The 14,147-nt window shown below is 58.6% G+C and overlaps 1 protein-coding gene across 1 annotated transcript; it reads right to left on the bottom strand.

Moving 5' to 3' along the window:
* Window positions 1-1,305: 1,305 nt before the first annotated feature.
* Window positions 1,306-9,462, bottom strand: LOXL1 (lysyl oxidase like 1). Its single transcript, XM_083850567.1, has 7 exons — window positions 7,987-9,462; window positions 3,622-3,730; window positions 2,763-2,900; window positions 2,285-2,441; window positions 2,095-2,190; window positions 1,869-1,984; window positions 1,306-1,569 (listed from the first exon to the last, which is right to left on the bottom strand). The coding sequence occupies exons 1-7, from the start codon at window positions 9,080-9,082 to the stop codon at window positions 1,563-1,565; spliced, it is 1,719 nt and encodes a 572-aa protein (XP_083706693.1). The 5' UTR covers window positions 9,083-9,462; the 3' UTR covers window positions 1,306-1,562.
* Between the last annotated feature and the right edge of the window lie 4,685 nt (window positions 9,463-14,147).

The raw sequence follows: 14,147 nt of genomic DNA, 5'->3' as shown, positions 1-14,147 counted from the left end.
GGAACACAGGGATATGAGCTGAAAACAGTGTGCTGGTAGTAAAACACAAGGCAAAACAGCATCAGGTGGCTGGAGCTGGGAGAAGCCCCAGCATCTCTTACCTGCAGCGTGCGGCCTCTGGGGCTGAGCCACAGGGATGGAGCTGAGCTGTGAGAGCTGGAGCTGGCCGGCAGGGCACGAGCTGCAAACAAGGATCCAGGGGTGAAACGTGGGCCTTAAGCCAAAATGGTCATGTTGGTAGTGAAACCCAGACAAAACTAGTTATTGACCAGTGTACGTATGCTAGCGCAAGGTGAAAACCAAGGCCACAAGCTGAAAACACAAAGCTGGAGGTGGAACCTAGGGCACGGCAGGCAAAACCAGCGGTGTGAGGAGCTGAAGCAGTTCCTACCTGGTGTGTACTGAGATGCAGGGCTGGGGCTGAATGAAGGCCTGGAACTCAGGGCCTGAATTAAAAATGTAGACCCGGAGCTCAACTGCAGGGCATGAGCTGAAAATGAAGATCTGGGTGTAAATAAATCCTGGGGTGCAGGGTGAGATGAAAACACTGCTCAGCTGGAGTTGTGAGAAGCTAGAGCATCTCTTACCTGGAGCAGCCCGTGTGGGGCTGAGCTGCAGGGCACGAGCTGTAATTAGGCAGCGCTGAAATGAGCTGGAGCATCAGGTGTGTGCAGTGCCTGGAGCTGGGACAGGGCTGGAAACCCAGCGCTGGAGCTGAAATTAAACATCTGGGAACAAAACGTGCTGGAAACATAACAGGGGGTGAGGACGCAGGGCACTGTGTGGGTGAGAACGGGGTGTGGGGAAGGGAAAGGGGCACGGGGATGGACCCAGTGGGGAGCAGTGGCCCCACTGCAGGCACTGCTGGGCACGGTCTCCACTCACCAGCTCCTGGTGACACAGGACAGGACAGGGCCCCCCGGCCCCAGGACCCCGCACCCAAGGGACCCACCCCACCCCCCAAAGGCACCCCCTGCCCAAGCAACCCCCCCCCCCCAGCTCAGTTCCGCTGCTCAAAAGAGATTAAAAATAATGAAAAAAAAAAAAAAAGCCCAAAGCAATGGGTTTTTAATGGGTTCCGTCTTTTTTTTTGGTGTGTGTTTTTTTTGCCTTTTTTTTTTTTTTACAGATGGTGAAAATAATAATAATAATAAACCAGACATCCCGTCGTCCCGAGGGCTGTGTGGGCAGCCCGAATTTCAGGGGAAGCACCTCCAAATCTTTGCTGCTTTCATCCTGTGGGGAGCGTGGTGTTGCTGGAGACCCCCCAAAAAAAGGCAGAAAGGGTTCAATGAACCAGCTCGCTGTTGCTAAATGTGAGATCTACCAGCCCGGTAGCATCCCTCCCTTTATTCCAGCTAAAACTTGTCATCAGCTTCCATCAGGAAATGGAAAAACGACGCAGGTTAAAGAGAAGTTAAGTATCAAAATATTTCAGAGAGTCTCTCTCGCTTCCCTCGTGTCACGTGGAGTGGTTGGGGTGGGTTTTTTGGGGTGGTTTTGGGCTCAAGGAGCGGCCAGTGGTAGGGCTGGGGCAGGTGCCGTCCTTCAAGACCCTCGGCTCAAGATCTGCAGGGAGAAAGACAAGGATTTGGGGCTGAAAAAGGTGAAGGGATTCCTTTGGAAAAACGTGTATTGCAGCTGTTTCTGTTCCTAAATAACACGAAAATAGGGGAAATCCAATATAAACACCCAAGCAGGGTGACGGAGGAAAGCATTGACTCACAACCCAACTCTTTGCCAAACCCTTCCCAAAGTGATGACAACAATTAACCCTCCACCTCCCAACTCGTCTGTCCCCAGGGATGGACAGAGCCTGTCGGGACAGACAGATGGGCTGGCAGGCAGACGGTCGGACGGCTCCTTACTGGGAGATCTTGCAGTTTGTCGTGGCGACGTAGCGACCAGTGTAGTGGATGTTGCAGCGCACCACGTTGTTGGTGAAGTCTGACTCCAGGACGATGTATTTGGGGTTCACTTGGACCTAAGCGGTGGCGGAAAAACACCGTGCAAAAATGAGCAAAAGGGGAAGAAGAACCCCAAGAAATGAGCCCCCACATTGACAATTTTTGCTCCTAAAAACCCCTCCATCACCTTTAGGACGTAATTCCCCGGCTGCACATCTGTGATATCGATCCACTGGCAGTCAATGTCAGCGTTGTAGGTGTCATAGCACCCTGGGCTCAAGCCCTGCGGGGAGGGAAATGGGTTTGGTGGATAGAGAAATGGGCTTGGGGGCTAGCCCCGAGGACCCCGACCGGCCGAGGAGCATCCCGAGCCCAACCTGGGTGTGGGAGGTGCAGGCGTAGCGCTTCAGGTTCCCGAAGTCACAGGTGGTGTCCTCCAGGCAGAAGCTGGCCTTGTGGCCCTCAGCCACCTTCCTGCCCGTGGTGGCATCCAGTAGGTCGTAGTGGCTGAACTCATCCATGCTGTGGTAGTGCCTGGGGGCAGGAGGCCGTGAGGGTGACTGTGCCCCCCTCATCCCCCCCCAGATTGCCTCATCCCCACCCCAGGTGTGAGTTCTGGGGGCTGTGAGGGGCTCTGCAGTGACCCCATGCTTATACCAGCCCGTGGCCAAGTGATGACACAACCACGGGGGCTTCTGGAGCAAGGAGGCAAAGCCAGGTGACCCCCCCCCCCCCCCCCCCCCCCAAAAAAAAAAAGATCTCGGGGCTGCAAGCAGGTGAAACAAGCCACAAAACCATGGGGAAAGGAGAGGGGGCGCGGAAGCGAGGGGGGCCACGTGGGTGTCCCTAACTCACTGGTGGCAACTGTGCCACTCCCAGGCGTGCCGGGGGCGGCTGGGCAGGAAGTCGGCCGTGCCCTGGTTCTTCACCCGCTGCGGGAACCGCAGGAGCACCCGCACATCATAGTCGGTGGCCTCGGCTGTGTAGGCGGTGCTGGGGAAAGTGGAAGTTGGTGGTGGGACCCTGCCCTTCCCTTTCCCTTTCCCTCTCCTTCATCCTTTATCCACCAACCTTCTTCCTCTGTCTTCCATGCTCCATCTTCCTCTTTCATCCTCCATCCTTCTCCTGCATCCTCCATCCTCTATCCTTCACCTTTCACCCTCCGAACTTCATCTTCCATCCTTCACCTCCCATCCTCCTCCTTCACCCTCTGTCCTTCCTCCTCCTCCTCCTTCATTCTTCATCTGCCATCCTTCATCCTCTATCCTCCATGCTCCATCCTCTTCTTTCATCCTCCATTCTCTACCCTCCTTCCTGCATCCTCTATCCTTCACCCTTCATACTTCATCTTCCGTCCTTCATCCCCCATCCTCCTCATTCACCCTTCATCCTTCTTCCTTCTCCTTCCTCATTCCCCTTCCTTTTCATTCTCCTCTATCCTCTAACCTCCATGCTCCATCCTCTTCCTTCATCCTCCAACCTTCTGCATCCTCCATTCTCCATCCTTCACCCTCCATACTTCATCTTCCATTCTTCACCCCATTCTCCTTCACCATCCATCCTTCCTCCTTCTCCTCCACTCTCCATCCTCCTTGCCTCCCTCCTTCCCTTCTTCCTCCACCTCCCTGCCCCACTTTACACCCTTTCCAACCCGTGAACACCCTCTCCACCCCATCACCCCCCAGCACCCCCGGCAGTGTGGCGCCCAACCTACCTGGCCAGGCACTTCTCCTCGGCGGCGCAGCGCAGCGAGTACAGGTGCGCCCGCTGCACGTAGGTTGACGCCTGCACGTAGTTGGGGTCGGGCACCAAGTCGGGGAGACCTGTGGGGGATACACGGCCTCCTGTGTGGTGGCACAGCGGTGGCGGCGCACACCCAAAACATCCACAGGTCCCAACAGCTCCACCAGTGTGCTGGCCCAAAAGGGTTGCTATATAGCCAGCAAGGGGATGAAGTACAAGGACTTGGGGGGGCGATTGTCTCCGGGCACGCTGTGCCTCGGTTTCCCTCATTGCAACCCTGTGCAAAGCAAAGCCTGTCCTGTGCGCTGTGCCCAACGGTGCTGCACCTCTGCTTGGCCTCCTGTGAGCTTGCTAGCTCATCCTCACCTCCATCCTCGTCCTCACCATTCACGACTCCATCTCCATCCCCATCCCAATCCCATCCTCACCATTCACATCTCCATCTCCATCCCATCTCCATCCTCATCCTCGCCATTCCCATCCGCATCCCCAGCACAAGAGCCAGTCCAGCTCCCCCCGTTACACCAAGGATGTTTCCAGCATGTTGCTTATTTTCCTCCTGCCTTCCTCTTTGTTTTGTTTTGTTTTATTTTATTTTTATTATTTTGTTCCATGGGCAAGAAGAACAATGCCTCCTTGTTTCCCGGCCCAGCCTCCCCCGAGGGATCACGTCACTCGATTGGAGCTTGTTTCCTGCCCCGCTGCTTGGTCATCACTGCTGATGTAATGCCCAGGGGGGTCTGCGGGGAGAGGGGGAAGGCAAGCGGGCTGCAGGGACTTTTCCCCTTAAAATACCATAAAACAACACAGCAGACACAGAGCGAGGTCCCCGCCGAGCCGTGTTTTGGGGTGAGCACCTGAATTTAGTGCTTGTCCTGCTACTGAGCCATGGGGAGAAGAGTTTGTCCTCATCCACAAAACAACACCTCCTCGGCGCTGGTGTTTATAATAAATTCTTGGACACTCCCGGAGAAACCCAACTCCTTCGCCAATGGGGACTTTGCCCCCCCATGCAATGCTCGCCCCAGCTGGCCCCGCTGTTTTTGTAGGGTTGCCTTCCCAGCCCGCATTTTGGCTCGCTTGGACAGGCTGCCGTGCGAAGGTGCCCCCGCCACCCTCCATGCCGAGCCCCCCGTGCCAAATCCTCCTCCTTTCCGCTGACCGAGCTCTTTTCCACCTCCTGCAAGCCCGGACCTGGCAGCCCCCCACCGCTGCCTCCAAAAAACGGGATAACCACAGCAAGAAAATGTTTGTTTTTCCTCCTCCGCACCCTTGCCTCTCAGCCTGCCCAGGGAGCTGCCAGAGAAGATTTCCTCCTCATGCACCGTGAAAATCACAATAATAGCAAGCCAGCCTGCTCCACACCACGCTGTTTGTGCAGGTGTGCGGGGCTGAGCTGAAAAAAACTGCTTTTACAAGCCCAAGCGCAGGGAGTGGGGCTGGCTCTTTCCCCCTGCACCCTCAGCAAGGGGTGAGGTAGGATCTGACCTGGGAGAGGCGACCCAAAGGATGAAGGACCCCGAAAACCACTGCGACATCACCTCAGTTTGCCCATCTGTAAAATGGACGCATCAAGGCTGTGATGGGCAGGAATATCGAGACGGCAGAGGTTTGGGGCTGTGTTTTTTGGAGTTTGGAGGGAAGTAGGGAGAAATGTGCCAGGCCCAGCTGTTTTTAAGTGACCCACGCACATACACGGTGATCCAGGGAAAATAAAGCCCACCCGAGCCATGTGGAGGCAGGACCTGCCGCCCAAACCACGTGGCGCTCACCACATCCCGACCTGAGCATCCTCAGCGAGGAACTCCCATCCCAAACCCAACCCTTCCTTCAAGGAAAAAAAAAGAAATAACAAAAACGCAGAGCTCGAGAGCAGCAAGCTGAAAAGCAAGAGGCGGCACAAAAAAAAATCAACCGAAAACGGGATTTTTCCCTCCTTTCTGTCTGAAAAGACAGCCAGATGTCTTGGCCAACTCGAGCTTCGCAGGAGCTGACTCACTGCTCAGCAATATTCAGCTTCGCCCAGAGGCGGCTGCTTCTCAGGCTTGAATGTTTCCCACAGGTAGAAAAATCACGGCGTTAAGGAAGAGGCAAAAAAAAAAGCAAACGCATTTTTTTTCAGTGAAAAAAAAAAAAAGGTGTCGGAGTGAATCAGGAGAAAAAAGGAGGCGGAGGAGGAGGAGGAGGGCTGGGGTTGTTTTTATTTTAGAAAGTTCGCATGTGTTTAGTACTGCAGGCTGACAAGGATATATGCAGACACTGCTGGCCTCCACTTCCCCGGCCGTCAGTGCTGGGCCAGAAGGAGGTGAGGTCAAACCCGTAAAATTGGCCCTTTGTTCTGGACTGCCCGCCTGAAACGGGGTCCTGAAGGGGGGCGAGCTCCAGGAGGCTGGAGGCCTTGCATGCCCTCGGACCAACTTTGGAATTTTCCAGCCCTGGCACGGCCTCGCTTTCTCCCGGAGTGGGAGGAACCGGCACCAGGTAGGGGTCAGGCCAAGGGACCCACCGGGGGAGGCCTCATCGAGGCTCGGAGGGGATGCGGAGGCGAAGGTGGGTCCCTGGGGAGCGGGGAGGCTGCAGCCAGGAGCACAGGATGGGAGAGCACCAACAGCGCCTTACCACGGCACCAGTGCCTGCAGCCATGGATCCCCAGGACATGGTCCTGGGTGGCTGGAGGCTCACTTTGGATGGATGGATGGACGGATGGATGGATGGATGGATGGGTGGATGGATGGATGCTCACTGTTGGATGGATGGAGGCTCACTTTTGGACAGATGGAGGCTCACATTGGATGGATGGAGGCTCACTTTTGGATGGATGGAGGCTCACTTTTGAACAGATTGAGGCTCGCTTTTGGAAGGACGGATGGAGGCTCACCGTTGGATGGCTGGAGGCTCGCGCGCACCCTTACAACCCACCAGGTGGAAGCCGGGGGCGATCTAATTGCTTAATTAACCCCCCCAGGCGGCCCAGCCAGCGGTGAATGCCACGCATTCCTCGCAGAGCCGGGCGGGATTATGTGTGTTTGAAGAGATTAGGGGCGTAATTAACGTTTGGCTCTGCTGCCAAAAGCCTCCTTCCCAATTAAGGAACCTGCCCTGGGTGGCTCTGCAGGTGACAAGGTGACCCCGAGGGGTGGCCCTGCTATCCCTCAATGGTACAGCTAAGTCACCCCGAGGGTCCCATCACCATTTCCACCCTGGCACCGTCCCCATTGCGCGCCGGCCTCCAACACCGGGGGGGCAGAGGTCCCCTCCACACAAACTCCATCCCAAAATCACTTTCCCACACTTCTCCTGCAAGACCTCCCGCTGACCCGGGCTGGCTGCTCATGCTGTGCTCGCTCGCTTGCACGCAACGAGGCTGGGCTGTGGGGCTTTTCCCAGAAAGCAGGGACGGAGCTGGATGGGTTGTGGGGTCAGCCGGGTCTGAGGCTCCAGCCGAGGCGGGTTTCCCTGGGGACAGGCAGGGATCAGATCCCCCAGGCTGCTGCTCCTCGCGCCCTCCAGCCCTGCCTCAAATTTCAGCAACACTCAGCCAAAAGCCACAGGATTGCACCGGTGTCGGGTCAGTAGGGCACGGAGCCACGGCGACCCTGCTGTGACCTCCACTGCACATCTCCCTTGAAGGTCAGGGACGGCGGAGCTGGGTGGGGGCATCGGGGAAATGGTCCCGAGGGAGGCAGCACGGAGCCACGCACGGAGCACACAGCATGCAGCCACCCCGTGGAGGCAGGATGAGTGGGGACACGGCACAAACCCACCCCATAAACACCGTGCGTCCTCATCCCATGGCACACATCCACCCCATGGATGCAGGAGGAACTGGGACATGGCACACAACCACCCCACAAGTGCAACATCTCCCCATCCCATGGCACATATCCACCCCACAGATGCAGGAGGACCTGGGACATGTAACAGAAACACCCCACAAGTGCATCATGCCAGCAATCCCATGGCACGTGTCCACCCCACGGATGCAGGAGGACCTGAGACATGGCACACAACCACCCCACAAGTGTCACATCTCCAATCCCACAACACACGACCACCCCACAGTTGCAGGAGGACCCAGGACACAGCTCAGACCCACCCCACACCTGGCCCCCAGTGGGACCTGTCCCAGTCCCTTCACATCACCCCCACCCCACCCCAAAACGCCCTCCCCAAACCACACGATGTCTCCAGCATCCCCAGCCCCTCAGCCCCTGTGTCAGCATCCCCTGGGGTGCACCCACCACCGGACCCCGACGCCACGAGCTCGAGGCTGCCATCCCCAAGGGCAAGGGGGCACCAGGGGCACCGTCCCACCTCAGGGCCCCCCAGAACTCACCCCGTCCTCCTTGGCTGGGCCTGTAGACGCTCCCCACGCTGAGCCGCGCCTGGCTGTCGGGGACGGCTTGCGGCACCTCGGGGCTGCGGGCGGGCACGTAGGGCTCGGGGCGAGGGGGCACGTAGGGCTCAGGGCGGGGGGCCCCGTAGGGCTCCATCACCACCCCGAAAGGTGGCTGCGGCTCGTGGGGCTGGTACTGGCTCCCGTACGCCATCCCGCCCGCCTGCGGCGAGCCGACGGGCGCTTGGAGGTTATCCGTGGAGGCCACGCCGCGTTGGTCGAGGCCGAAGGAGTCCGCGCCGCCCTGCTCCGTGCCGGCCCCGGCGTCGTGGTACAAGCTATGGGAGTACCTGCGGTCCAAGCCGTCGGCCAGTTGAGGGGCATAGGGCCGCTCGGGGTAGTAGCCCTGAGCTCTGTAGGGGCTCTGCTCCTCCCCGTAGTCCTCGTAGCGCGCTCGAGGCTGGAAGGGGTACACCACGCTGGCCCCCGCCGCCGCCGAGGCCACGGCTGCCCCGCCGGCGCCCGCGGCGCGGTAGTAGGCGTACGCCTCGTCGTAGGATGCCCTCGGGGCCGCCTCGTAGGGCTCGAAGGGGGGCTGCGGGAAGGACGGCTGGGGGTACAGCGGCTGCCCGAAGGCCGCGTAGGCGAAGGACGAGGAGGAGGACGAGGAGGACGAGGAGGACGAGGAAGGCTGGCGTTGGCGGCCGGCCGGCCTCAAGCGCGGCGAGCCCGCGCCGTCGCCCACCGGCCCGTCCCTCCAGTTGTCGGGCACCTGCCCGAAGCCGAAGGGGTGCCGAGTGTGGCCCCGCACCGTCTCGGAGCCCAGGCGAGGCGGCGGAGGCGCCTGCCTCCGGCCTCCGCGCCCGGGAGCCTCGTCGGCCAGCAGCAGCCGGGCCCCCCCGGGCCTCTCGCCCCCCGGAGGCACGTACTCGGCGCCGGTGTTGAGCAGGCTGTACACCCGCCCGTTGTTCTCCCAGCGGATCAGCTGCCTCCAGGGCTCCCCGGCCCTCCCGGCGGCATCCTGCCCCCCGGCCAGCAGCCACAAGCCGCAGCCCAGCGCTGCCCACAGCCCCCACCAAGCCCCCCGGCCCCCCATCGCCTCCCCCGCTACCGGCCCCCGGCCCCCGGGCGGCTGCTTCTGCCCATCCCCGCCCGGCCCGGCTCGGCTCGGCTCGGCTCGGCTCGCTGCGGGGCAGCCGGAGCTGGGGGGCGGCCGCCGGCTGCCAGGCGCCTCCTCCGCCCCCGCCCCGCCGCCGGGGAGGGGGGGTTTGGGGACGAGGGGGGGCCCCGAGCAGCCCCCCCGAGCTGGGAGTTGGGATCGGCTCGGCTGCGGGGAGGGGGGGCTTCAGGAAGGGTCTTGGGGCAGAGGCATCCCCCCTTCAATTAGCCTTTCCCCCCCAAAAAAAGTCCTCCCCTAAATAGTCCGCCGAAGTACCTCCCCGAATAACTCCTCCAAAATGTCCTCCCCCAAATACCTCCCCCAAATGTCCTCCCCCAAATACCTCCCCTAAGATATCCTCCCCCAAGTACCACCCTCCAAAATATCCTCCCCCAAGTACCTCCCCAAGTACCTCCCCCAAAATATCTCCCTCCAAACACCTCCCATCAAAATGCCCCCCCCAATACCTCCTCCCAAATATCTCCCTCCAAATACCCCCCCAAACACCCCTTCCCAAATAACCCCCTCAAAATACCCCCACAAATATCTCCTTCCAAATAAACTCCCCCAAATACTCCCTCCCAAATCCCCCACTTGAAATGCCCCTTCCCAGTTGCCCCCCCACTACCTCCCCAAATAGCCCCTTCCCATATATCACCCCCCCAAATACACCTCCAAAAATACCCCCCCAAAACATCTCCCCCTAAATACCTCCCCTAAACACCCCCCAAACATCCCCCCTCCCAAGTCCCCCCACCCAAACACCCCTCCTAAATATCCCCCCAAATACCCCCGAAAATACTCCCCAAACACCTCCCCCTAAATCCCCTCTCCCAAATGCCCCTTTATCCCCAAACATCCCCCACCAAAATACCCCCCAAGCACCCCCTCCCCAGCCTATAACCCCTCCCAACCTATAACCCCCCCCCAACTACTCCCCAGATAATCCCAAAATATTGGGATTGTTTCCAATAAGGATCAAAACAACAGCACATTTTTTTCCCCTGTGTGTTTTTGTTTCTATCACCCTCCGGATATTTTGGGTAAACCTTTCCCGGACGTCAGCATTATACAAAAACACCACAAAACGGCCCCAAAAGAGGGGTGGGGGATGCTGCGAGGCAACACGACCCCGCTGTGTGCCCCCAAAGGCTGCAGCCCCATTTTCTGCAGGGACCCAAGCGCAGGCCTGATGCCGGGGTGAAGGGCGGACCCCGAGCTTTGGGCTCTCGGCCTCCGGCTGTACCAAAAAGGGGAGCTTTCCCCCCAGAATTCCCCAATTGTGGCATTGTGGGGACTTTCCCGGATTCTCGCCTCACCCCTGCTTGGGGAAACCGAGGCGAGACCCCGGCTGGTTTCCCTGCTGCTTTAGGTCCCGGCTGTAGGGCCGCGCGTTTCCACGTGGAGATTTTTTTCCTTTTCCCCTTTTTCCCCCCCTTTCCGTGCCCAGAACCCAGGGGCCGAGGCCAGCACGGGGACGGATGGGGACAGACACCCAAGGGGGGGGCTACCCCGGTGCTGGAGGGACCGACGTGACCCCCAGCCCCCCCCCCCCGGCCCCACGTCCCCCCCATTTCTTTTCTTCTCCCTTTTCCCTGCCGCGCTCCTCCCTTCTCCCGCAGGGACTGGAAATGCCGGAGTTGATGCAATAGGCAGCGCCGCTCTCCAGGAAGGAAAAGCCTGGCCCGGCCTCCCAGCCCTGCCTGGGGACAGGGACATGCAGGTTACCCCCCCCTTGGCTGTCCCCCGGCACCCCCAGCACCCCAATGTCCCTCGGCCCCACATCTGGGGGTCTCGCTGCCCCCTCCCGAGGCACCCCGAACTCATAGGACATCGCTGCGGCAGTGGGGACTTCTCCAGGGCCACGGGGTCCCACCCCACGTCCCCAAGGGGGCTCGATGTCCCCTGAGGGCTCAGGGGGTCCCAAAGCAGGGAGGTGGCACACGGCAGCGGGGTGAGGGGGCAGCACCCACTAGATGGTGCCAGCAGCCCACGCCTGGCTGGCAGCGCCGGGGACAGCCACCTCCTGGCGTCCCACTGAAACCCCATGGGAAGCCACCCCCCGGGGTGACAAGTGGGCTGCACGCCCAGGTCGTCCCCAAATCCCATATCCCCGATGGTCCCGGCCAGGAGGGGATGTCCCTCGGGGCAGGGGGGGGACGCAGCGATGCTGGGGGACACTTGGGGTCATCTCGCCCACCGATGGGACAGCAGGAGCGGGAGCTTCGGCTTCAAAGGGAGCAATGAAATGCAGAAATTGTCCAACAAATCAGAAAAAAATAGCCCTTGGGTATTATATTTTGGGGTATGTTTTTATTCTGGGGGCTTGCAGCAGGGAGCAGCATCCCGAGCATCACATCTTCCCATGAGAAACCCTTTTCCACCCCCTTTAGGTACCCCCAAATAACCAACTGACTCCTCCCCACCTCCCCACAGTTCCCAGCACCATTTAGCTCGGGGTTTGCCATGAGCACGTTGTTTCTTAATTTTTAATTAAGAAAAAATTGAATTTAATTTGCTTAATTTGCTTGAATTTCTGCTGCCCTTCAAGACCGGGACCACCTGGCTGCGAGCAAAGCCCACCGAGGGACCAAGCCCACCCCGCAGGCCACCCCAATAACCACCCTGCCACCTTCCAGCTGTGGGTGAAACCGGACGAAAAGGGACATCTGTTTCATCAGAAAATGGTATTTTCCCCAAAAAACACTGAGTTTTAATGCGAGGTTTGGGGGCAGGTGGCAGCCTCGACGTGGAGCTCTCCATCCAGCACGGATGGGGTGGAGAAACCAGGGCTGGACACAGCATGTCTCGGGCAATAACCCTGCTCCTCCTCCCCCCCAGCTGGGAACTGGGGGCACCCCAGTGTCCCCAGTATCCCCCGCGGTGCCACCAGTGCCTGCTCACCCGTGGCAGCTGGGTCATCCTGCCCAGTACCCAGCTCAAACCGGGGCCGGGGGAGGAAGAGCACCGGTGGGAATTAAAAGCACTTGGGGTCCCCCCTCCAACTTTGATTTATTTCACCACAAGGGCGTGATCCTGACCCCACGCCCCAGTTTCCCCATGGTGGGAAGCCCTGAAGGCAGCAGGCTGGAGGAGGACAACCCAAGCCTCCCAGACAATGCAGGAGGAAAGCCCCAAACCCCCCAGACTGTGACGAGCATCGCCCTCGCCTCCCTAGCAAGGAAAACTCACAGCGCCCGAGCGTGGCGGCTGCTTGCTCCGGAGTGGTAGGTGTATAAATATACGGTGAATAAAATGAATAGTTTTGTTTGTTCTGCTCTTATCTAATTTAATAGCTTCTGGGTGAGCAATTACTTGCTGTAACAAGAGCAAATAAGCAGCATTAGGGTAATTGGCTGAGTGGTGCTGTGCTTTATGCTACATAATGCAGCGGGAGGACCCCAGCATTTACTCTTAAAAGGAGCCTTTTTGCTCGGGTCAAAATAAACAGATACCCGTCGGAAAGGCGGCAGCTGGCCCTGGCATCGCTGGGGTGAAAAGAGGAGGAAAAATTCAGGAAGGCAAGAAAAATTGAGGAGGAATTGGAAAACTGGTGGCTAAAAAATGGCCAATGGTGGTTGGAGAGGGGTCGTGTTGTGGGGAGCAAGCACCCTTTTCTTCCTGTGTCTTCTAGGGGGGTGAGCACACAACAAATCCAAGCTTGGAACCTCCGAGCCCTTCTGAAAGCCTCCCAGTAGCTCCCAGTGCTTCCAGTTGGCCTTGGAGGCAGGGGCTGGGGAGAATGTGGGTACCTGCCCCAGCCGTGCCTGGGTTTGGGGCCATCAATGGGATCACACTGTACCAGGGGCATCTCCTGGTGCTTCCATCCCTCCTACTGAAACCACCGTGATGCCGAGCCAAGGTCCAACTCTGGGCCCCATTTTTCACCTCCCTCACCTTTTCTGTCCCCCCCCTCCAAAGCACAGAAGACCAAGGATGCTCTCCTTGGGGGGGGAGGACATGGAGCACCCTTATCCACACAACTGGTTGGCCTAAAACCTCCATCACCTTCCAGCAGCACCCTGAGGTGACGTCCATCCCTGTTTTATAGCGGGGAGAGATAAAAACGTTTCCTCACAGCAAGTTAGTGCCTCATGCACAGTCACATCCCCCTCACTGGGAGCAAGACAGGGACCCCAAAAAAGCTGCAACCCCCCCCAAAGCAATGGCACCCCACGAAGAGGCCTCCTTAAACCATTTCCTGGGGTTAGCTCCCAGCTGGCACAAGGCTGATTATCGCTGTGCTGCCCCTTATCCCACAAAAGCTGCCTCACGCCAGGAATCCACACACCCGCCCGTGCCACGGCACCTAAACCCTGCCGAGAATAGCATCAAGCCCAAATCGGATCACCCTCGTTGACTTAACCTCGCTAATCCTACAGGGAAAATAAACCCACGAGGTTGGGGAATTTCTGATGCAAGCACAAATCCGGCTTCGTTTTGCTAAAAGCCACGTCTGCCTATGGACCTGCAGGTTTTGGGGGTTAAAAGGGAAGCAGGAGGATGGGGTGGGACAAACGTGTGGCTCCTGAATATGCTGAGGTCCCAAGCTGAGGCTCGCCTGCCCCTTCTCAGCATTGCACAGGGACCCCGGCAGCTGGGGAGGCTCCTGCGTGCTCCCCCCTCAGCAGCATCTTGCGGGGGAACAACAAAAAATAAAATAACAAGCCCCGCTACACGCACTGTGCTTTGAAATGGAAAGGAAGGAGTAGGAGGGGAAGCGGAGCAGCGGCGCTCGGGAAGCATAATCTTGTTAAAAATCTCAGCAGGGACGCAGCGTAATTAATACTAACAAATCCCTTTCAGAGCAATCCCTCGGTCGGCTGTGCCTAAGTCAGGAGCCTGGTGAGTACCTCCAAGGCACCACTGAAAAATGCAGCTGCTTTCAAGGGAGAAGGGATTTGGGCAAGTTAGGGCATGAAAAGGGTGCTGGGGCTTTTTTTTTGCTCTGGGTTTGCTCAGGAATAAAGGGAAACCCCACTCAGGTCTGGGCTGGGAGAAA

The sequence above is a fragment of the Anser anser genome (genome assembly GCF_964211835.1).
Source record: "Anser anser genome assembly, chromosome: 10".
Classification (NCBI taxonomy): domain Eukaryota; kingdom Metazoa; phylum Chordata; class Aves; order Anseriformes; family Anatidae; genus Anser; species Anser anser.
Note: the sequence above shows the minus strand (reverse complement) of the source record. Positions and strands in the feature narration are given on the sequence as shown.

Coding starts and splice junctions, on each gene's coding strand:
- LOXL1 (XM_083850567.1), bottom strand. CDS start 9,082: ATGGGGGGCCGGGGGGCTTGGTGGGGGCTGTGGGCAGCGCTGGGCTGC. Junction 2,442..2,762: donor GAGTGGCACAGTTGCCACCA/GTGAGTTAGGGA, acceptor TCCTGCCCCCAG/GCACTACCACAGCATGGATG. Junction 2,191..2,284: donor CCTGCACCTCCCACACCCAG/GTTGGGCTCGGG, acceptor CCCTCCCCGCAG/GGCTTGAGCCCAGGGTGCTA.